The 23,215-nt window shown below is 44.2% G+C and overlaps 2 protein-coding genes across 4 annotated transcripts in view; both read left to right on the forward strand.

Annotated features, from left to right (window-relative positions):
* The window catches only part of LOC146548433 (saxitoxin and tetrodotoxin-binding protein 2-like), a 30,085-nt gene extending 28,041 nt beyond the window's left edge, over positions 1–2,044 (forward strand). For both annotated transcript variants that reach the window (XM_085261369.1, XM_085261370.1), the window contains one exon: positions 951–2,044. In XM_085261369.1, the coding sequence (XP_085117495.1) occupies positions 951–991 (41 nt within the window). In that variant the 3' untranslated portion in view covers positions 992–2,044. The remainder of the gene's footprint in view (positions 1–950) is intronic.
* On the forward strand, positions 1,929–22,835 carry LOC146548434 (pleckstrin homology domain-containing family O member 1-like). 2 transcript variants are annotated; one of them, XM_085261367.1, is made up of 10 exons: positions 1,929–2,061; positions 3,106–3,255; positions 10,025–10,165; positions 12,253–12,357; positions 12,451–12,552; positions 12,637–12,927; positions 13,058–13,155; positions 13,426–13,588; positions 16,084–16,196; positions 16,492–22,835. In XM_085261367.1, exons 1-10 carry the CDS (start codon positions 2,035–2,037, stop codon positions 17,270–17,272), a joined length of 1,971 nt encoding a protein of 656 aa, XP_085117493.1. In that variant the 5' UTR covers positions 1,929–2,034; the 3' UTR covers positions 17,273–22,835. The 2 variants fall into 2 exon arrangements, with proteins under 2 accessions (XP_085117493.1, XP_085117494.1); XM_085261368.1 differs by having other exon boundaries at positions 13,465–13,588.
* The last annotated feature ends 380 nt before the right edge of the window (positions 22,836–23,215 follow it).

Consider the following 23,215-nt stretch of genomic DNA (forward strand, 5'->3'; position numbering starts at 1 on the left):
TTTTTTCGACCAATAGGAAAGCGTGGGGGGTTGGTTTTGTTTTTGCTCACAGGTGTAGAGTGCTTTCGAGCGTTATAAAACGCCGTTTTTACCGTTTCTTCCTGCAGTAAATAAACAACGACAGTATTCAGGAAGAAAAACAAACATTGCAGATATTTTATCATAACTCTGGTTTTACGTGGCCGATCAACACAATTTAAAAACTGGTATAAAGTCCACACTTTGTCCGTCAGTTGTTCCGTCTGTCCTGCTCACATCTCCAATGGTTGTCCACGTTGTCATTAACGTGGCTTCACTCCACATCAGCCACGCTGCTTTGCTAGTTAAAACACCGGTGTCGGCACATAAGGACGCTGTCATCAACGACGTTGATTAGCTGCGTATATACGAATGTGAATCGCATCATTGGCTGGACTATGGGATAAGGTGGTATCGTTCTAAACACATACAGGAGCAGCCAGTGACTTACTGACTAACACTACAAAACAGACTTGTTGAAATTTTAATTTTAATTTCAATTCAGGTTAGATTATTTTTGTGCACAACGCAGATTTTCTGTGCGCAGAGACCGTGCCAGCAGTGCGCAATTGCGCACGTGTGCAGCTTAGAGGGAACATTGTTATTAAGGGGTACAGGCAGGACTCCACACACACACACACACACACACACACACACGAAAAAAATACTAATAACTTTTTTAAAAAATTATAAAAATTTGCCTCAAAAAAAGGGTACTTGGGCCACCCATCAGGGAAGGGGCAGGTGCTCAAGCCCCTTCTGCCCCCACGTCTGCACGTGCCTGGTGGGGACAGCTGTTGGTCCAGGCCTGCGTGGAAGAAGGTGGAGTAAAGCCAGTGGTGTCGTTAGGCCTATTTTAGGGGTGCTGAAGCCTCCCTAAAGCTGTGTGGCAGGTCAAATTGCTGACTCAAGTCTTGTCTGTGTTTCTGCAGATTTTTGTCTTGAAAAGAAGGAAGAAGAGAGAGACGCCTGAAGACGACGAGACGAGTTTTAGTTCAGAATCTTGAATTTGATCTGATGACTTTATTTCACTCTGAAGAGTAAAGACTGAACTGTAACCACAAACTTTCAGTTGTGTTTGATTTCAGAGGATACTGTTGAAGTAGTGTGTGTGTGTGTGTGTGTGTGTGTGTGTGTGTGTGTGTGTGTGTGTGTATTGGGATATTTTTGTCTTAAAATATTTAAGCCTGATCTTTTTAGGGCAAAGTCAGAGTCAGGATTCAGATTTATCAGGTTAAAATTACAAGAAAGGAAAGGAGGAAAAAATAAAAGGCAGAAAAGGAGATAGGAAATGAATGAAACGGATGAGTAAAAGGTGTGAAAAGAAAGCAGAGACCATGTAAAAGAGAAGGAAGGACAGAGAAATCATGAACACGAAGAAAGAAAAAGAAAACCCTCGCCTCAGTTTAGTTTTATCAATATGTGACCAAATTACAGTCAGAGTGCTTCATACTGTAAAGAAAAGAATGATACTGAGAAAGGCTTGAAGAAACAGAAGAAGAAAACGAGGGTCAATGTTTGAGGAGGAAGAAGAGTGAGAGATGAAGCTCTGAAGTTGAAGTCCAGACTGATCAGGTCACGTTTTATTCTTTGTTCTTAATTATTTGTATTTGAAATAATTAATGATAATCATATTGTATATGATTAGGTTAAAGCATGTCTGACATTTTATTCTTCATCAAAGCGCTGCTGTAGCGCTCCTCTGTCGCCAGGTGGTGCCCTCGGGCTCCTTATACCTCGAGTAGGCTCCGGTGCGCGTCCGCGTGGGACAGCGGGTGCACAGAACGAGCGAGAAAGAGCATCTGACTCCAAACGCGCGCGCGCGCAAGGGAGGATGCAGTCTCGGTTCAGACAACAGACGCGGAGCTAAAAAAGACGAAGAAGAACCGGGAGAACCGAGCCAACCCGCCGACACCGGAACCATCGGGACCAGCAGCGGGCTGGGCAGCAGCCGCCGGGCCAAACCTCCTCCCTGTCGGTGTGACTGTGCTGCAAGCCCCGGAGAGGAGGAGGAAGATGAAGAAAAGCAACCAAAGCAGGCGGGTCAGTGAGAGAGAGAGAGAGCTCAGGATCGATCAGTGTGATCGCTGATCGTTGACTCCGATCGCTGGTGTTTTCTGTCCGTTTGTTTGCGTCACGTGACGCTGCTTTGTGCTTTATTGAAGCTTCATTTTTGTTTAACCTTTATTTAAACACATCTCTGACACAAACTGAGCTGAGACAGGTGATGTGAGGTGAGGGTGGTGCAGTGATGCCTCCACCCTGCTCGGAGCTGCAGCTTCGTTCAGGAAGTTTCTCCTTTTTTTGTTCACAAAGAAAATCTGCGGTTTCAACACCATCGATGACGTCACGATGCCGCCATAGCCATGGCTCTTTCTTTTATTTATGTAGTTATTTTTCTTCTCGTTATTTTGTTTTCATTTCATTTCTATTTATGAAGACAATCATTACATGTTTACATCTTTGCCTTGTTTTTATCGTAATTCCTACCTGTGTGCATTTCTCTTATTTGCCAGTATTAGGAATCTGTCAGTATAATTTTATGTGATTGTTTCACACACGTGTTTGAGATTCTTCCCAGTTTAAACGTCTGATGAAAACTGTGTGTAGATCAGGTTCATTCTGCCTCTAATGACCTGTTTGGTATACAGTTTTAGAAAGCTGCAGTGCTCCCATTTTTTCTTTACCTCAGATTTCTTTTTTGTCTCTCGGCCGTTTCGCATCACCTCTACATTGTTTACTGTTTTTGTTTCCCACCGAGGTCATTTCCTGTTTTTCTGACATAATTTTGTGTCTTCAAATATTACTTGTTTTATATGTCATGTTTATATCTCTCTGGGTAGTTTAATGCCTGGTTTAGTCTCTCTCAGGCCGTTTGCCTGTTTGTGTCTTTGAGCTCGATCCTCTCTGTTGTCTTTATTCTTTGTGGGTCAAATGTTTTCTGTCCTACTCTCATTTGCTTATTGCCTTGCCTCTGTGGGTCTTCCCATCTTTCTTAGATTCTTTTGTTCCTTTTGCATTGTATCTTCATCGGTCTCCGTTGGTCTTTGTGTTTCTCTGAATCCTCCTGTTATCGTTGTGTTGTAGGGTGTTCAGGACTCCGGTCCGCTGCCTGTCCAGCAGCCGGAGAAGGTGGGCTGGATCCGGAAGTTCTGCGGTCGAGGGATTTTCAGGGAGCTGTGGAGGAGTCGGTACATGGTGCTGAGAGGAGACCATCTCTACATCTCAGACAAGGAGGTGAGAACACCAATCAGAGAAACTGGACAGACCCCCTATGGGCTGCTGGTTCCAGTCTGCTGGACAGGCCAGGGAGGACTGTGGGTAGGCTGTGCCAGACGACAGGTTTACCGGGTGCAGCTAATCCGTAGCTCACATCTCTGATCTAGTTTGATATTTTCTCTGTGGTGTGTTGTTCAGATAAAAAGAGCTCAACAGTTAAACAGAGATTGTAGATGCATCATTTACAGATGTTTGCAAGGAGAAACAGGCAGAAGCTGTGAGATGGTCCTAAAGCAGAGTGTTTCTTATTTAAAAGTCATTTTCAGAATTGTAAAACCTTATTGTGGATGTAAGAGCCAAATTATGTGGACAATTTGCATCCAACTCATTGTGTAACATTTTATTTGGTGGTATTTGATGGTTTGGGCCCCAGGAAGACTAGCAACCACTGTTGTGGAAGCTAATGGGGTTCCTTATTAATAAACAAATAAACAATGCAGTAAAAAGACAAAGAAATGTCATGTGAAACAGAGGAAATGGGGATTAATCCAAAGGAAGATGTAAATGTTTGTGGGTTAACGCGTTTGAGGCCGGACCTTGGATTTTCATCAAGTGAGAGGATCTCGGCAGTCCCGCTCTGTTTATTTTCAGCTCTGATGACGCTGAGTCATTTCTAAACAACGGCAAGTCACACAGAGTGATCATGTGACCTCTGATGTCATGTTCTGATTTCAGAAATATGTCCTGAGTGAAGAAGAGACAGACATGATGTTTGTGAACAAACAAGACCTCATCCCACAGAGTGGTTTCATGGCAGCGAGTGCTGTTTTTAATCCTGCCGGCTACACACAGCTGGCAAGGGTCATTTCCAGCTGGGAGGGGTTTCAGGGGCTTCCTGAGGGTATCATCATCTCTGATGTTTCGCCAGAACTCCCTCAAAAGCTGTTTAGGGTTCAAGCAGTAGAAGTGAGCCGCTTTCTCTGAGAGTAGCTCGGCTCTCCTGTAGAGATCAGGTGAAGAGCTCAGTCATTTAAGACTGACTCACTGTACCACTGCTGCTCCTCCACATAGAAAGGAGCCAGTGGAGGACACCTCCCAGGTCAGGTGTTATGGGGCAGATCACAGACACGCTGCAGATATTTCTGTATGGCCCTCAGCTGTCCTGGGAATGCCTCAAGGAGACTGGGAGAGGAAGGTCTGGAAGTCTCTGTCTAAAGTGCTGCCCCCAACAACCAAATAACAGGTAAAAGATGGACATCCCTTATTTTCTCTGTGGTATATGTCCGTATATTCCCTGAACGCAGTGTGGAGGCAGGTGTAAATGTGGCTGCAGCAGGTGTGTTTGGACTAAGAAGTGTTCGCACTGGCCTTATGTAAGCGTCTATTACGCAAGAGCACAGCAAAGATCGTGGACGCTGAGTCAGACTTTGTTCTTGCCAAAACTCTGAGTTTAACTCTCAGGAAGAGGAGGACGACGATGTCTGTCAGCTCGTGGACACATCAGGACACAGGAAATGCCTCGCAGCTGGCTTTGAGCTTCTCTATTTCACAGATAGAAACAAAAAGAAATACAGTAAAGGGAAAAGATGCCTGAGGTCATCAGGATCACACACAAACCTGCCACTCAAAATCCATTCACTCAGTAAAACCAGAGCTCCACCTTCTTATGTACAGTAACCTTGCAGCAGTCATATTATTGGTCATGTAATGTCATCAAAACGCTCCAAAAGGCTCCAACAACACAAACACGATCCAGGGTCCAGTTCAGGTGAAGGCTAGCAGACAGCTAACAGCTACAGCCTTCTGTGTCACCATCCACCTGTCAGTCACAGAGGTCACGCCCCCAATAATGCAAACTTTGATGCACGTGAGCCACAGAAGAATGCAAAGAATGCAACACGGTGAGTTATAAACAGGTGTTATGAAGGAATGAGGAAACGTCAAAGGTGCACTCACGTTTCTTAAAAGTACAAAAAATCAGCTGATTCATGGATTTGTGATGTTTTCATCAGGCTGTCGCCTTTATCCCCATCAAAGTCTCTCAGAAAACATTTTTTATATTTTTGCTTGTATTATTAACTGCATCTATCAAACAAGTCAGTTTTTAAAGAACGCAGCTACACCAAGACTACAGTTAACATTTCATTTCACAGTATTACATGAATCTGAAAAGAAGTCAGAGATGACATTCGCTCCCTTTCTTAGTAAAAATTCTGGAAAAGATGGTGGCTGCACAGGTTTATAGACATCTCAGTGGAAATAACTTGTACGAACAGTTTCAGTCTGGCTTCTGTTCATGTCACAGTACAGAAACAGCCCTAGTAAAAATCACCAATGATCTTCTGCTTGCAGCTGACTCTGGACTCATTCTCCTTGACCTTACAGCAGCTTTTGACACTATCTCCCACTGCATCTTTCTTCACAGATTAGTATCTATTGGCATCAATGGTACAGTACTCTCCTGGTTTACCTCGTATCTCTCTGGCCGCTCACAGTTTATTCAATTACTCACTCAAAGATCAGGATCTACTCCAGTTAATTCTGGTGTATCCCAAGGCTCTGTCCTGGGTCCTTTACTTTTTATCAACTATCTCCTACCCCTAGGTAATATTTTCAGGAAGCATAACAATCAAGGTCTGGTTTACTCACAACTTTCTTAAACTTAATGGCAATAAAACAGAATTCATTTTAATAGGCACCAGATCAAAACTGACTAAAGTCCCAACCTTTCATTATCCATTGATAACTCTGATGTCACACCCTGCCCTCAGGTTAAGAGTCCATATTTATCCAATCTTCTCCATACATACTCACCCCCTCGTACACTCCGCTCTTCTTCCTGCTTCCCTTCTGTCTGTTCCACCTGCTCGCCTGACTACTATGGGACTCAGAGCCTTTAGTTCGGATGCACTTCCACCAGATCTCCGTACCACAAACTCTCTCACCACTTTTAAATCACGTCTCAAAACCATCTATTCAGAATTGCATACACCTGATCTGTCTTAGTCCATTTTTACCTTGGTCAGCCTTAATACTTTTGTGCTTGTGGGGGTTTTTTTAACCTTAGGAGCTTGGAAAGAAAAGCGTCTGGACTTCTTTAAGTTGATTGAAGAAGTTTCAGCTCTCATCCAAAGAGTGTCGTCTACATACCTGTACCAGTGGCTGGGTACTCTCCCTTTAAAAGAGCCAAGAGCCTTCCTTTCCACTTCCTCCATGTAAAGGTTGGCTACAATAGGTGACACGGGGGAGCCCATGGCACAGCCATGTTTTTGTCCGTAGAAACCCTCATTATATTTGAAATATGTAGTGGTAAGGCAGAGGTCGAACAGTGTGCAAATCTGATCGGGGGGTGAAGTTGGTCCTGTCTTCCAAGGAGCTGTGATATATAAGGCGGTCAATGATTTTGTCCTTTTCAAGGTTTTGAAGCCAAGCTATAACTTTCTTTTTGTAGCTGCTTGTGGGTCTTGCTTTAAGGCTTCGTTGGTATTGTTGTCACTGAGGAGAGTAGTGATCTTTGTGTGGTAATCTGTAGTGTTTAGGATCACGGTGCATCTTCCCTTATCAGCTGGTAATATAGTGATGTTGTGGTCTTTGCTCAGGGAAGCGACGGCCTTCTTTTCTTGTATTGTGAGGTTAGACGGAGGGACTTTGGCACTGGAGAGGGTGGCTAAGACTTTCATCCTGATTTGCCTGCTTCTGTTGGCAACCTCAACACTGAAGTTTACCGGAAGCCCACACACACGGACCAGTACCTCCTCTTTGACTCCCATCACCCTCTGGAGCACAAACTTGGAGTAATCAGGACCCTACACCACCGGGCAGAACATGTTCCCTCTAAGCCTGAAGGGAAAAAGAAGGAACACACACATGTAAAGGAAGCACTCAAAACGTGCGGCTATCCTAAATGGGTGTTCTTAAAGTCAGCAAAGAGGCACAGAAAAGAAGACCAGACAGCAGCGAGGGAGGATAAGAAGGACAGACGCAACAACATTGTCATCTCCTATGTAGCCGGTGTATCAGAGAAACTCAGGAGAGTTTTCTCCAAGCATGACATCCCAGTGTATTTCAGACCCAGCAACACGCTCAGAGACAAACTGGTTCACCCGAAAGACAAAACGCCAAAACACAAACTTAACAATGTGGTGTATGCTGTACAGTGCAGCGAGGAATGCTCAAACCTCTACATTGGAGAGACCAAACAACCACTTCACAAGCGCATGGCACAACACAGAAGAGCCACCTCCACAGGACAAGACTCAGCTGTTCATCTGCATCTAAAGGATAAAGGACACTCTTTCGAGGATGTTCACATGTTGGACAGAGGACAGATGGTTTGAAAGAGGAGTGAAAGAAGCATCTATGTCCACTGTGAGTGACCATCTTTGAACAGAGGCGGGGTTTACGACACCAACTCTCTGCCATCTATAATCCAGTTTTGAGATCCTTCCCAGACGCCTTAACGCCCACTCACATCCTGGACCATCTGACCTCAGGAAATCACATGATAGGGTGGGGCCAGGTTTCACAATGAGCTCACCCGAAACCCTGGCTGATTGTAACCCACACCCGTTTTCACACCTCGGCTCATGTGATTAGGTAGAGGATCATCAGGGGTCCTTTTGTCCTTCTGTGGGGGGTTACTCCCACTGGGTTTAAATGTGGGACTCCCCACCATGTGACCTTAGAACTGAAGAAGCTTCTCGGATGAGAGGTGAAACGTCTTCAAGCAACTTAAAGAAGTCCAGACGCTTTTCTTTCCAAGCTCCTTAGACTACGATGACCTGGATGACTGAGAACCTTCACAGACATTTTTTTAACCGTATGTCTAAATTTTATTTTGCCATGTTTATTATATTTTATTGCTGCTATTGTTCTTGGGTTATTGTAAGGTGACCTTGAGGGTCTGAAAGGCGCCTATAAATAAAATGTATTATTATTATTAACGTCAATTTTACTTTAACACAAGCATGAAAAGATTATGTCTATTGATCAAATCTCAAAACCTTTTTTAATGCAAGTTTTATATGGATTGTTTTGAATTCAGTGATAAGATAAGAAGAACTTTGTTTATCCCGTTGGAAATTCTTTTGTCAGAGCCATGCTCAGTGCAGCAAGAGAAAGAGAGGAACAGAGGAATAAAGATGTACAATAAGAATTGTAGGATACAGTAGGATAGTGCAAATATAATATCAAAATAACTCAAAGTAACAATATGAATATATCAGGTAAAATAAAATAACATAACTATCAGTGCAGGTGATAAAAAACGTGGCGTAGTATTGTGTAATGAATAAAAAGAGAGTAGCAGTGTGTGATGGGGGATGAAACAAACATTCAGTAACATACAGATAAGTACGAGATTTATTCTGCTGTGAGCAGCAGAGTAATGACTCACGTTAACCCAGAGAGAGAGTGTGTGTGCTTGTGACTTGTTCCATCATTACTCGTCATATTTCATCTTGTTCCTGTTCTTCAGCAGTACGCTAACCCAGAACTTTTTAACGTACATGCCTGAGGGAGGACTCGCTGTGTGTGTGTTTCTGCTCTGTGACAACCATTTTTACTGTTTAACTGTCATTGTTGGGAGTGTTTTGGTTTGTGAGGACATTTCTGTTTTTGGACACACATTATTTTGTTTACACTGATTCTTGTGGACCGTTCAGAAACGGTGTTGGAATTAATCTTTCAATCTATGCTTTTAGTCTGATAGTGATTTCAGCATGAGTTCCTGCCCCAAGTGGTGGAGTTTAAGTATGACGGGGTCTTGTTCACGAGTGACGGGAGAAGGGAGCGGGAGATCAACAGACGGATTGGTGCAGCGGCTGCAGTGATGCGGACGCTGTACCGGTCTGTTGTGGTGAAGAGAGAGCTGAGTGTAAGACCAAAGCTCTCGATTTACCGGTCGATCTACGTCCCTGTCCTCACCTATGGCCACGAGCTGTGGGTAGTGACCAAAAGAACAAGATCGCGGATACAAGCGGTGGAAATGAGCTTCCTCCAAAGGGTGGCTGGTCTCTCCCTTAGAGATCGGGTGAGAAGTTCGGCCATTCGGGAGAGGCTCAGAGTAGAGCCGCTGCTCCTCCACATCGAAAAGAGCCAGCTGAGGTAGTTCGGGCATCTGACCAGGATGCCTCCTGGGCGAGGTTTTCCGGGCATGTCCCACCAGGAGGCCCCGGGGCAGACCCAGGACACGCTGGAGAGATTATATCTCTCGGCTGGCCGGGGAACCCCTTGGTGTTCCCCCGGATAAACTGGAGGAGGTAAAACGGTCAGATGGCCCTTTAATCTCAGGTGTGTTCACAGGTCTCAGACAGCAGCTGCTCAGTGTGTTCAGCCAGCTGTTAACAAGCAGTGTGACACACACACACTCCTTTGTCACTGCATCTGTGCTAGCGTGTATGCAGAGCGTTATTAGAGACACACAGAATTCATTCATCTCTAATCTCAGATTATTTTAACTTGCATGCTTCCTCTAAACCAGGGGTGTCCAACTCCAGGCCTCGAGGGCCGGTGTCCTGCAGGTTTTACATGTGTCCTTGATCCAACACAGCTGATTTAAATGGCTAAATGACCTCCTCAACATGTCTTGAAGTTCTCCAGAGGCCTGGCAATGAACTTATCATGTGGTTCAGGTGTGCTGACCCAGGGGAAACGGCCCTCGAGGCCTGGAGTTGGACACCCCTGCTGTAAGCTGTCCTGTACACTTATGTTCTTCCATCATGAACCTGCAGAACTGATCGCTGTTATTTGTAAACCATGCTGATGCAGGTGTGTTTTTGTGTTTCAGGTGAAAGATGAACGTAAGGCTCAGGAAGTGTTCGACCTGGCTGATTACGAGCGCTCCGAGGAGCTGAGGAAGGCCAAGAGCCGCAGCAAGAAGAACCACAGCCGCTTCACGGTGCTGCGCTGCAAGCAGCCGGGAAACACCGTGAGTCCACCTGTCCGGCTGTTTACCTGTCGTCTTGAGTGTAACTAACAGAATTACAGAATATGTGTGTCAGTGTTTTTGTCTCGCGCCTCAAGTTTCTGGTTTCATGGAGCATCTGATCCAAAAGTGAAACCTCTGTCCGCGCCCGTCTTTTCGTGTCTTGGTGTTCGGAGATTACGCTGTCCTGCTTGACCTCGATGGTGGAGTTCCTCCTACATGTGCCTCAGGATTGGTGGATAAGATTTGAGATGTCCTGCCCCATCTGTGTTCTGCGATTGGCTGAGCTGCATGCTTTTTGTTCCTATTCTGAACAGGTTTAATCTGCAGAATCCAATTAGACTGCCAGAGGATGAGTCAGAGCGGAATAATCCCAGAAACTACTGCAGTTTGTCACGCTCTGCTCTTTCTACTTCTACGATTTGACCTTCAGCTTTAATTTAATAAAACAAGAATCTACATTCTGATTGTATAGAGTCAGGATCAGGGTCATTACCTCAGAGGGTTAAATAAACTTTGTGTGTAAATTTGTGTTGGGCCGCAACAAACACTCTATAAAATTTCTAGATGTGAAAAAATTGATGTTTGAGTTCATTTAGAGATCCTACAACTGGAGGTAGAGTAGATGTATTTGGCTAAGGATGATGAAGACGAAGCTGCCAGGCAGGAGCAAAAGAGCAAGGCCTTAAAGAAGATTCATGGATGTAGTGAAGGAGGACATGCAGAGGATGGTGTGACAGAGGAGGATGCTGGGATAGGAGGAGACTAATGCTGGGCTTACACTGTGCAATTTTTGGCCCATTTTGAGCCGATTTTTGAGTCGTGCGACCGTTTTGGCGATCGGCCCGATTTTGGCCTTCATTGTGCGTCGTGCATTGTGTAGTATGCGTGGGGTAACGAGAAGCGATTAACACCTCACGACCAGCTCCCGATCATCAGTCGCTTGGTCGCGAGGATTTCAAACCGGTTTGAAATCCTCGCGACCGTCGTGAGGGTGTCACCGCAGTTTCTCACACTGCGCACATGCAAACACAAATGGCAGTGAAAAAGACGGCGCAGCACGGCTGTGCAGCGTGTGATCTGGACACAAGCGATGGAGGTACAACTTGTAGAACTGTGGCAAGCTCATCCGAGCCTTTTCCATGTAGCCTCACAAAATTATCACGACCACAACAACCGTGAAAATAGTTGGATTTACATCGCTGCTCAATCACAGCTGCCTGATCAATGTTTTTCATTAGCAATTTAGCAAAGTTGATGGTGGTGGTGTGTCTGTGTGAGTGAAAGACAGAGAGGAAGAGCGAGCGACCGAATTTCTGTTATAACCTTAATTTTATGGACGCACAGTGTGAGCACTCGGGTCGCATCAGAGCATCGGGCCGTATAGTGTGAGACCTGCATCGTGACCTATGAACTTCTAACCCCTGCGAGTCAATCGTACAGTTTGAGCAGGAGCTGAATCGCGCGACTGAAAAAAATTGCACAGTGTCTGCCCAGCATAAGGTAGATCATCCATCGTGGCGCCCACTAAAGCATGGGGTGTCCAGCTCCAGGCCTCGAGTGCCGGTGTCCAGCAGGTTTTAGATCTCACCCCTGAATCAAATGATTACCGGGTAGTTTATTACCAGGCTTGTGGAGAACTTCAAGGCATGTTGAGAAGGTCATTTAGCTATTTTAATCAGCTGTGATGGATCAAGGACACATCTAAAACCTGCAGGACACCGGCTCTCGAGGCCTGGAGTTGGACACCTGTGCCCTAAAGAGAGCAGCTGAAACTCATAGAACAACACATAACCTTAAAACTTAAAAGAATGTAAGTACTTCTCAGAGTATGTGTGCTTCTCTAATGGCTTTCTGTAAATGTATCATTTACTTGCTACAACATGGCAAGTTCCAACGTATGGTGGGAGCTATCTGGTGAAGCTAATGTGCCTTAAAGAAAACTCAAATAAAAAGTAAAAAACCCAATAAAATATGGATGTTTCATCAGCTGCAAGACTCAAAAACTGACATTTAAGTTCTTGCACCATTTCAGGGGTAAACTATGTATTTCATATGACATCAGATTGGTAAGAATATTCTTTTTGCAGGCTCCAAACCTCGTGTTTCTGGCTGTGAGCCCTGAGGAGAAAGAATCATGGGTAAACGCCCTCAGCATCGCCATCATCAAAGCGAAGAACAGAGTTTTGGATGAGGTGCGGGCTGCTTTTTTTCATGGATTCAAATGTTTTAATAACACCTCGGCCACCTTTTTTAACAGGGTGTTAACTCAGTTTGTCTGCGTACAGGTGACCATTGAGGAGGACAGCACGCTGGTTCATCCCACCAGAGATCGAGCAAAGATCCCTTATGGTCGCCGGCTGCCGACCAAAGGACATCTCATGGCCGTGGTACTGGGAGCCTTTTTTCCATCTGTCTTGTGGTCTGAATGTTAAGATAATGTTATTGCTATTAAAGTCATGTTCTCACTGCAGGCATCCACCTCTTCCCATGGCATGCTGACACTCGACCTGGTGGCCGAAGAGGATGTTTTTTCACACGACTACGATGGCGACTGGAATAACAGCTTTCGGGTCGACCTGCAGGGGGGCGGGTCTTGTGGACAGATTGGAGTAGGTCGTCAGCGAGCTGGAACAGACGTATCAAAGCTGCGGATGACATCCAAGGAGCCCAAAGTGAAGACTAGCAGTCTGCCCAGGGGCAGTGAGCGGTCCTGGGGAAAGCATCTGGAGGCCTCCAAGGTCCACAAGTCTCCACAAATAGAGGTGGGCCCTTCAGATCCACATTAACCTTTTTTTACTTCTGGAAGCATGTGGCTCCAAGTTTTTATTGAATATCTTTGCTAAAATGAGCACTAAATCGCGACACCTACCTGAATAGAATGTTACCTTTCAGGTTCTCCAGGCTCAGTATCGAACGCCACAGCCAGGGAAGAGGTTCAGTATGCAGGGCCGGAGTCGCTGTGCCTCCATGGATGAAGTCCTCTCATCCAGGTATGACCTGGTAATAAACAAAGTTAGGGAGTAAACAGACGCAGAGTTCAGGCTTTCTTCTGCAGAGTATCAGGCTGTCAGGTATTCAGGATACTCAGGAGAAGTAGAGTCCATGGTTAAAGTCAGTGTCTGGCCTGCTGGACTCACTACTGCTCAAGTCTGACTGAACCAGTGAAACCCATTTCAGTGTCTTTGACCTTTATGTCTTGAAATTTTGAAACATCACCTTCTCCACTCTTCTGTCACCCTAACCCTCTTCCTTTTCTCTAGACCAGTAATGATTCGCTCAGAGTTCTGCTCTGCTGTTAGGCGATGTCCAGCTGAAGTGGAAGCGGGAGTCGAGGCCTCGGCCCAGCCTTTGGGTCAGATCCAGAGCCTTATTGCCCAGAGGATGCAGCGAGCTCAGGAATTGCTGGAGGAGATGAGACTGCAGGTTTGACTGCTTCATTCATAAATGTATAGATTCGTTTACTGATCATTTTCATGATGTCAACTGGCTTAGGTGGCAATTATTTTTTATAAGATAAATGACAATACTTGTGCTTTGGATTGACACTTTTAGGTCCACCAGGTGGAAGTTCTATTAATCAGACCACAACAAAACCTGAACTATAGCACTGACATTAGTTCACTTTGTCACAGCCGATTGGATTTGCTGCCGGTAGTGGACGTTTGTGGATGTGCAGGATAAGCCATGTAAACAATAAACTTCGCTACCCTTGCAATCAGGCACCACAAATGCCTGACATACCTGTCATCACAAGACTGCTCCAGTTGAGTGAATAACTGGAGCTGGCGGGGCCGTCAGCGTTGGACGACCCCGTGTCACCGCTGAATGCATCGCAGATGCTACATTCTGCTAAAGGTCATGAACACATCCCAACACACTGCCCCAATAGGTTATTAAAGCCTGGCCAATCTGTCCCCAGAATTAAGGGGTGCACAGGATAACTGCAGCCTTTATTGTACAATCAAAACTGCTCCCAACGATCATAGATGTTTACATCTGCGCTGTAACTGCAATCATTTAATCAACCAATTCGCACTACAACCTGGTTTGCCTCTTATCTGTAGTTAATTTAATTTAATTTAATAACTGTACAGCACACTGTTTATAGTAACCATTGTCCTTGATGTAAATATGTAAGAAGACATTGTGTGTTTCTGTGTCCTGTGTACTGTTTGTATGTGTGTCTTTCTGGCTGCTGTTACAACCAAATTTCCCCTTGTGGGACAATTAAAGGATTAAAGGATTATTCTATTCACTGACCTTGCATTTAATTTGCAGTGGCACTATGGGATATTATGTATGTCCTCATACATACACACTTAACCTCCACACACTCAGCCTCCAGCAATGCCCCGGATCGAACCACGGTCTGCAGCCTGTGTCCACTAAGGCTGGCCTTGGTACCTTATCCGTACACTGTATGTCCCTCTCAGACCAAGGGAGGGTGTTGGAGGGCCTGGACACATAACACCCTGCCCACCAACACCACATATCTCTCTGACCTGGTTCAGATCACCATCCCATCTCGGTGTCTCAGATCTTCTTCTTCTCTTTCTCTCTCTGTCCCCTCCCCGTCTTGCCACCATGGGGAGCAGGGCTTTCAGCTGCTCCACGACTCTGGATTCCCTTCCTCCTGATTTAAGAAATATCTCTTCCTTTTCTCTCTTTAAGTCCCAACTCAAAACTCGTTCAAAATAGCTTATCCCATTATTATTATTATTACATACCGCTCTGTCATCCAGCCCCAGGATTGTCCTTAAAAGGGGAGGCATGATTACATGATGAGGTCAGGTGTGTGCGTCAGCCTCCCTGACACCACCCTTCCTCTGTGGCTGAGCTACAAACCACGCTACGCCACAAACAGAATGAACTCTTTGGGATTTCCTTACCTGGATGATTGAGCATACATCAAGTTAGCTTATGGTTATTTTGCAAGCACTAGCAGGACAAATTCTCTTCCTCCGCCCTGTACCCTGTTTCATCTCCATCAAAGATGAGCCCAACCACGGTGGTGTCGTCTGCTGCCAACAGGCTCTGCTGGTCTTTGTAGTTGGTGAGAGCTTGGTTACCTCTTCACACCTGGCAGGGGTTGTTATCAGTGAGGAAGCCCTCTACGCTTCTCCTGTAGGCCTCCTTGTCCTGTTTGATGTCTGTCCTCTGGTAGCGCTGTAAAGAGAACTGTCCCTCAGCCTGAAGGCTGAGTTCTGATCAGAGCCGGGCCTTCAGATTTCGTGCCTTATTAAAGTCCCCAGCAACAATATGGATGCCCTCCGGGTGCTCTCTTTGCTGTTTAGGTGTTGTTGGAGGTGGTTGAGTGCGGAGCTAACGTCAGCATTGCGGGGGGCAGCTGTAAACAATGGTAACTATGACTCTCCGCCCTTTCCCTTACAGGAGTCTTTGTTGTGGTCCCGATGGTGTAGGCTCTGGCCCGATAACTCCACTGAGGCATTAAGGATTTTTGGATGGTGTCAGCACTCAGTTACAATCTGTAGACGACACGGTTGTAGTAAATCTCTGATTGTAGCTGTTTCGTTTGCAAGGGATCTGGCGTTGGTGTTGAAGATGGACAGAAGCGGGGTTTGTAGTGTTGTTTTCACAGCTGGACCTGATAGCCAGCTCTGCTTCTCCACTTTTGTTTCCTCTCCTTGCGCTGTCTGCAACGCTTGGCGCTCCCAACAATAACCCACGGAGCCCTGATGGTCTTGAAACTCAGGTGGAATAATGTCAGTCCAATCCAATGTAAAGGTTCAGGCTGACGCCGATGTCGATTAGTTCCCGACAGCTGAAAGTAATCAGTGCATTGCAGGAAGAAAAAGAGAAATAAACAACACAAAAAGGGTACACAGTAGCTGGGAGCACTGTGCCCCTATACATCAGCACGTGCTGCCATCTTATATGGGTAATGTTGTTTCTGACAGGAGCTGCAGAAGACCAAAGCAGAGCGAGAACGAGAGGGCAGTTCACCTTATCTGAAGGGCATCAACTCTCCTCGACTCCATCACCTCAGGGGCTCAGAGTCACCTCACTCCAGGTCAGTTTTAGCACCTTAATTAATAATTGACATTATTGATTAGTTCACATCAATATTTGTGCTTTGATTTGCAAAGCAGATATATAAAATGTAGATTGCATATCCCAAAATCAAATTCCAAAAAGACTTTTCCCATGATCTGTCTGTTACAGTATGTTTGATGCAGTACCAAACATATTTGTGTTTGTGGTACTGCAGTTTGTAAAGAAGAAAACACAAAGTTCTCAAATGGTTGGAAAGATTAATTTAATACTGATTGTTGAACTTAAAATCAGATTTTTGTCGCCATCTTTAGCAGGTCATCGGGATCTCCGAGGAGCCGGAGCAGCGACTCTCCTCGCCTCAGAGGAAGAGAATCTCCTCGGTCCAAAGCCAAGAAGAATCGGTCCAAAGGAACTGACTCACCTCACTCCAGAGGATCCCATGCAGCCGCTGCTAAAGTCAGCGACTCTCCCAGGCTGAGTGGCTCTCCTCGGTCAAAGAGCACCGATGCAGCTCGATCTCCAAAACTCAAAGGACCATCCGCTGCCTCTCCCAACAAGCAAGGCAGCTCTCCAATACAGAAGCCATCCGACTCGCCTCTGAGCGTCGGACGATCTGACTTCTCTCAGGTTAAAGGATATGGTTCGCCACGAGGCAGTGAGACCGACTCTCCTCATCTAGGGAGCAATGAGGAGTCTCCTCTTCAGAGCCAGAACTCCCCGACCCTGTCCAGATCCTTCGAGTCCTCACAACCAAGAACCCTTGACAGCCACCACCCCTCCCCACTTCCACCAGCCACCCAGCTGTCTGAGGATAACTCGGAGGTGGAGCAGAGGCGTGCCGAGGCTGAGCGGCTCCTGGAAGAGGCTGTGTCCTCGTGGAAGGAGGCGCAGGAGGTCCTGCAGGAGGTGAAGGAGCTCCAGAGCCAGACGCTGCGGCGGCAGCGTAGGAGGACCTATGAGAAGATGGCATCGGCAGCAGCGGCCGCTGGTATACCTGCACCGAGCGGCGCGGCAGAAGAAATGGACACGCTCATCTCGCCGACATCACCAGAGGACAAGGAAGATTCAGAGACACCTGAACGAGGAGTTTGAGTGTTCAGCAGTGACTTCTCGATGGAAGTAGCAGCGTTTCTTCAGCACGCAAACAGAAGCCTGCTTCAAATTCTGTCTCCATGTTTTAATCTGCGGACGGTGCACGTGACCACACAGAGCAGGATTGTTTCTGGGAGGGTTAATGGCTTAATCCTCCACAGTGCACTAAACAGGAAGTGTGTGTGTGTGTGGCAGATGTTTGACGCACACGTTTGACGGGGACCCTTTCCCCTTCTCTTCCTCCAATGGTGCTGCATGTTTATCTTCTTTCTCCGTCCTCCTGAAGGCAAAAAGATTTTCTGTTTATCTGTTGAACATTTTTGTTTTGTTTTTTTGAAGAAAACCTTTTCAAGATAAGATGTCAGCGTTTGTACATCAAGAAACTTTTTGAATTAGTCACTGAAGCACACTACGAGCACAGAGGGGAGTCTGCTGGAAGTTTCCCCAGACTTTCACTCCGATAAAACATTCATGTATTTACTAATGTCATTGCTAATCTTCAAAGTTGTTGCTCTCTGCTTTCACTGTAGCAGAGATTCCTGTAAACGTCCTTCCAGCTCTTTTTAACCTCACAGGATTTTTGTAATCTGTGGATTTTTCTCAAAAATCAGGGAGTTTAATGTTAAACAAAGACACGAGAAGCAATAATGACACAAAGTCTTTACCTGTTCATGTGTTGCAGTTTACAAAAAAGAACTCAAACTCTGCATTCTGCAAAAAAAGCGGAAATTTAATTTGCACACTTGAAGCCCAGCAGATGCTGGATAGCATCAACCAATAAACAGCTGACATATTTGTTGTACACAGTGAGACATTTGCTTTAATGAAACATACATGTGACATAGAAAAAGGCTCAATAAAGTCTAATAAACAAACAAACAAAAAGTGTGCCAGCACATCCACCAAATATAAGAAATACGAGCCTTTAATCATCTACACAATAAAGTTACTACTTCAGTATATTTATCTCTTTAAATATTAGTGTAGATAATTTACTATTAAAGCTCATAAAGAATTTAGGAATATAATGGAGACTTAAAGATACAAAAATTACATGGAAATTATATAAATCAGCAAAACTAGTTAATTGGAAAACAAGTAGGTAAACAAACCAATGAGAAGGATGAATGAATTTGTTGGTAACAAATGAATAAACAGTGGAACAGACACGTTAATCAAAGGTTAAAAGAAAATACAATTAGTAATGTCAGTTTGTGTTGCCTACATAAAAGATTTATTACATTTAGTGTTTTCAAGGCAATTGATTTGTTACCGTTTATTCATCAGGTTAAGTCCTTTGTAGTTTCTGTCCTCCAAATAAACCCATTTGGGTTTGTTGTTAATCATGTTCTGAATACGAATGTGCTGGCAGCTCAGGCATAAACATGCCCAACATGTGATGCATCTGTTAAATGTGTTTCACTGGCAGAAATACCTTTCTGAGATTGTTTTTGTTCAGCTGCACGATAATAATCGCCCGTTTTTACCAGTTTATCAGTGTAGCGCCAGATCATCAAATATTTACAGGAACTTTAATATACAAAGAAATATTCATAATCTGTACTGTAAACTTTGTTGTGTCACTATGTGCTGAATACTCAGAGACTAATTTCACTTCTACAAAGCTCCACATTTATGCATTTATAAACTTTGAAGCAATGAAAACTGTAACGTTAGCTGCAGCCAAACAGTTCAGTCTCCAGTTAAAGTTTAACGTGTCCTGCTCATCTGCAGCATGACTCCTCACACTGCAGATACACACAACAGCCATTTTATTGGTCAGATGGTGTCATTAAAAATGGCATCAACGGCACAAACGCAGTCGGGAGGTCCAGTTCAGGGACTCAAGTTAGTCTCAAATCACGAGACGCTACAGCATTGGAGATTTTTATACCAGACTTTCACTTTAAGGTCCTGTCTCTTTGAACAGCCCCCAAAACCCCTGCAGAGGTGCAGCTCCCAGGGCACAGAGCTTTACCTCATAGTCAAAGGTTTACGTGAAATTCAAACTTGTACTTCCTCTGTAGGTTCTGGTACTGAAAGCTTGACAGCTTGATTTGTGGTTCCTGTTGAACAGATTTTATTTCTCTTGATCTTTTTGCACATTTGAGCACTGAAAGACTACATCACGCCAGAAATCTTTGGACTATGAGAAAAGATTCTGATGTAGTTTGAATGACTGCACCTTGTTCCTTCACGTTTGTTAAATTATGGAATACATTATTTAAATGTTCTTTTTCTGATGTAAATCTGTATGGTAATGTTTTTGAATCATTGTAAACAGCATTGCTTTCGAGGTAAATGGCACCAAACGAACACTGATGATTTTCTTGTGGGGAGCATCCAGGGCTCGTCTTCACATGCAAACTACAAATAAGCTAAACTGGTGGAGGGATGAGAGTGTTCACCAGACTCTGTTCATCTCTTTTATTTGTGTTTACAGACAGCAGGAAGTATCCTGTCAACATGTCAGCTCTTTATGATTTAGGGCTTTTGGACCATTAAAGCTTCCATACTTTTAGGCTGACATCATCATACTGTCCACATTTATTCATAGACATCGCGCTCAGCTCCAGGTGTGTGCGCTTTATGGTCATGAATTTCATAGACAGCTGTGGATTTCATATTTTTAGGTCTTTTTGTATCGAGGGTAGAAACAGCCAAATTCAGAAATATACATATATATTAGGGGTGCAACGATACACAAAATTCACGGTTTGGTTCGATACTTTGGTGTCACAGTTCGATATTCTTTCGATACAAAAAAAAATGTTCATGCCTTTTTAATTTGTCATTTATTAAAATTATAAATATATATTTTAACTCAAAAGTACAGTTTTTAAATTTAATGTTGCTGAAACAAAAAAGTAATAAAAATAAATAAATATATCTCAGGGCTCGCAAAATTTCAAAATCCCTGGTAGCCCTTCGGGCAGGAACTCTTCAGTTTTTGGTAGCCTAAAATAAATTTAAGTAACCTGAATAAAAAAAGAGAGCAATTTTTGGATTGATGTTTTGTTTCCTGTTTTGTTTCCTTTACAATATTATACATTAAAGTATAATATTGTAAAGGAAACAAAACATTAATCAAAAAATTGTTGAAAAACAAATTACAACATTGTATAAAAATTACAATCATCAACTCAAATACTTGGTTCTAATTGAACAGAAATTTCTATGAACTTGTAAGAACTGTGTAGGACATGAATCAGTCTGTGTCAGATCCTGAATCTGAAATTTCCACTGAAGTCACGGGTAAGAGGCAAGTGGAACCAAGATCGAGGACGTTTGCTTTTTGAAGTTTGCAAAGACTGCTAAATTTTGCCAGTGGTAGTTCACTCTTTGCAACATAGTAGCTGTTCTAAACAGATTTTCAGGTTTATTTTTAGTATGTTATTTGCAATTGGTGTTTGTTCTGGGAAAGATATTGCAGACCGAGCAATAATGCATTTCTTGCATTTCTCATGGGTTCTAAAGGGGGCCTTTCTTAAAATGACTGGTCCCAGTAACAAAGGCGCTTGTCGACTCAGAAATCGAGGGAAAACCAACAACACACCCGGCAGAACATTATGTTATTTACACAGGTGCACATAAGTGGTCCGCATGTGCGCATTCGCTGTCAAAATAAAAGACGCGCACCAGATAAGAAGGTGCAACACGCGTTTGCGTCCATATAAAAGGCAGTGTTTTTGTCCGCTAGAGTGGGATTTTCACGGCACATTCTGCACCACATCTCTGTGCGTTCATCATTTGTTTGAAGCCAGCTCACCTCCTGCAAACACTTTTCCGAGAATACGTGCTTCTTTTGTGGTTCGGACTCCTGACATTTCTTTGGAGGTGGAGGAACATCACAGTAATTGCTTAAAGGAGCTTCTTCGACATCTTTAAGAGTTCTAAACAAATGTCTGTCCTCCTCCAGAAAATCTTATGTACGCAAACACGCGTTGCAACTTCTTATCTGGTGCACGTTTTTTATTTTGACAGCGAATGCGCACCTGCGCACCACTTATGTGCAGCCCTGGTTATTTAGCTCGTCATATTGCAGCCACAGAAATTCTTTTGTCCATGAAACCATAAAGCTGCACTTTCTTTTTGCCTTATAGTCTGATTTGTCATAACTTCTCCGTTTTAGCTTACTATGCAAACTTGTCATGTTTGCATAGTAAGCTAACGATTGATAAGACAATGTCAGAGGAATTGGTGCTCAAATTATCATCACTCACCAATCAGTGCTGTCGCTCTCTATACACAGTTCACACAATTGCAAAGTGAAAGCAAAAAACAAGCGCAAATTCAAACGCGATTTCAATATGTCACATATTGACAGTGGCTCACCGATGCCAATGACATAATTACCCAGCTACATTTCCGAAAGAATGCAAAAGCATTGACATACCTGTATATTTTTCCTTCCTACAATAGGCCGACGGGCAGGGCAGAGATAGATTTTGGTAGCTGGACTGGAAAAATCGCTAGCCCCGGGACGTCGGGGTAGCGATTTTGCGAGCCCTGTATCTGATTGAGGAATCGCTCATCTTTGGAAAAGAGAGTTTATTACAGAGAAATGGCTCTTTCCAAAATAAAAGCTATACTATACGCTTCTTCTGGGCTATATTCTCAGCAGCATATTAAACATATCAGGTCCCCATAAGGAGAATCCTGTGCTAACAGCTGTCTAAATGACTCGGGTAAAGCGTGTAGCATGCGTGCTTGTTGTTTTTTTCTGCTTCCACTTGTCTTTGCACTAGGATGATGTCGGTGTAAATGTGCAGTGATACTCGTTGTGTTCCCACTAGTGCTGTCAGCGTTAATCTGAAATGACGTTAACGGCACAACACGGCAAATCTCCGTTAAAGAGCTACCGCGGATCGCCCCGTTCGTGGGGCTGGACGGCCAACACGTTAACGAGCTAACTGCGCTAACGCAGTAGTTCCCACCAATGTAATTGAGCATTGGTGGCACATCCGACATACTGTTTTACTTTAGTCCATGACTCGCTTACCTTCAGGGTCATACGTCACATGAAAACCAAAATACTTCCAAAGGCCAGATCTGAATGAGGGTGGGGGAGGTTCAGTTTGCCATGTTGCAAGGATTAAAAATTTTGTATTGTTTGATACATATGCGTACCGAACTGAAAGCACTGTATCGAACGGTTCAATATCGATACGAATATCGTTGCACCCCTAGTAGCTACACACCACATCGGTGAGTTCATCCAAATCACAAGTGTTCTCTTGAAACCAGGACCAGTCAGTGCAATCAAAACACCCCTGAAGGGCAACACAACTGTCTTTTGTCCAGACATTAGTCCGCTTCACACAGGCCTTCTCCCTCCTAATCACAGATCTGTAGGCAGGGAGGAGGTGAATAACATTGTGATCCGAGGAACATAGTGCAGGTCCGGCCACAGACTTATATGCCCCCTTAATTGGTCCATAACACAAATACAGCGTTTTATTATGCCTTGTAGGACAAGTGACATGTTGAAATAAATTGTTCAGTGATTTCTTGAGATTACAACTGTTAGAATCACTAAGAATAAAAATTAGGAGCATCCAGAGAGAGAGTCTGCAGGTTGTGTACCACTTTAAAAATGGTGTTGGCAGTAACTTTAACGTCAGCTTTAGGATGAATGTAAACCACAGCGCCCAAGAGTCTTTTGTTCTTTTTCAATCAAACAGACAGACAAACAGCAATTCAGTCTCTTTGTTTCCACCCATTGTTTAAAGATGGCTGAAAATTGCACAAAGTGAAACTCATCAGGTTTAACCTCAAGCTTAAGAATGACAACCTCAGATTCAGGTCATATGACACAAATCCAGCTGCACTATTGGCCTAGTGCCCAGTGTGACACACACACACACACACACACACACACACACACACACACACACACACACACACACACACAGAGAGAGAGTGGGTCAGTGAGCTGTGATA

This window comes from Mchenga conophoros, linkage group LG22 (assembly GCF_057382185.1).
Source record: "Mchenga conophoros isolate Kocher_MC1m ecotype Shallow Benthic linkage group LG22, M_conophoros_male_GT1.1, whole genome shotgun sequence".
Lineage (NCBI taxonomy): Eukaryota > Metazoa > Chordata > Actinopteri > Cichliformes > Cichlidae > Mchenga > Mchenga conophoros.

Bases quoted from the DNA above. Each gene is read 5' to 3' on its own strand.
- LOC146548434 (XM_085261367.1), top strand. From the start codon at position 2,035: ATGAAGAAAAGCAACCAAAGCAGGCGG. The intron at 2,062-3,105 runs GTCAGTGAGAGA...GTTGTGTTGTAG, and splicing joins AAAGCAACCAAAGCAGGCGG to GGTGTTCAGGACTCCGGTCC. The intron at 12,553-12,636 runs GTACTGGGAGCC...TTCTCACTGCAG, and splicing joins AAGGACATCTCATGGCCGTG to GCATCCACCTCTTCCCATGG.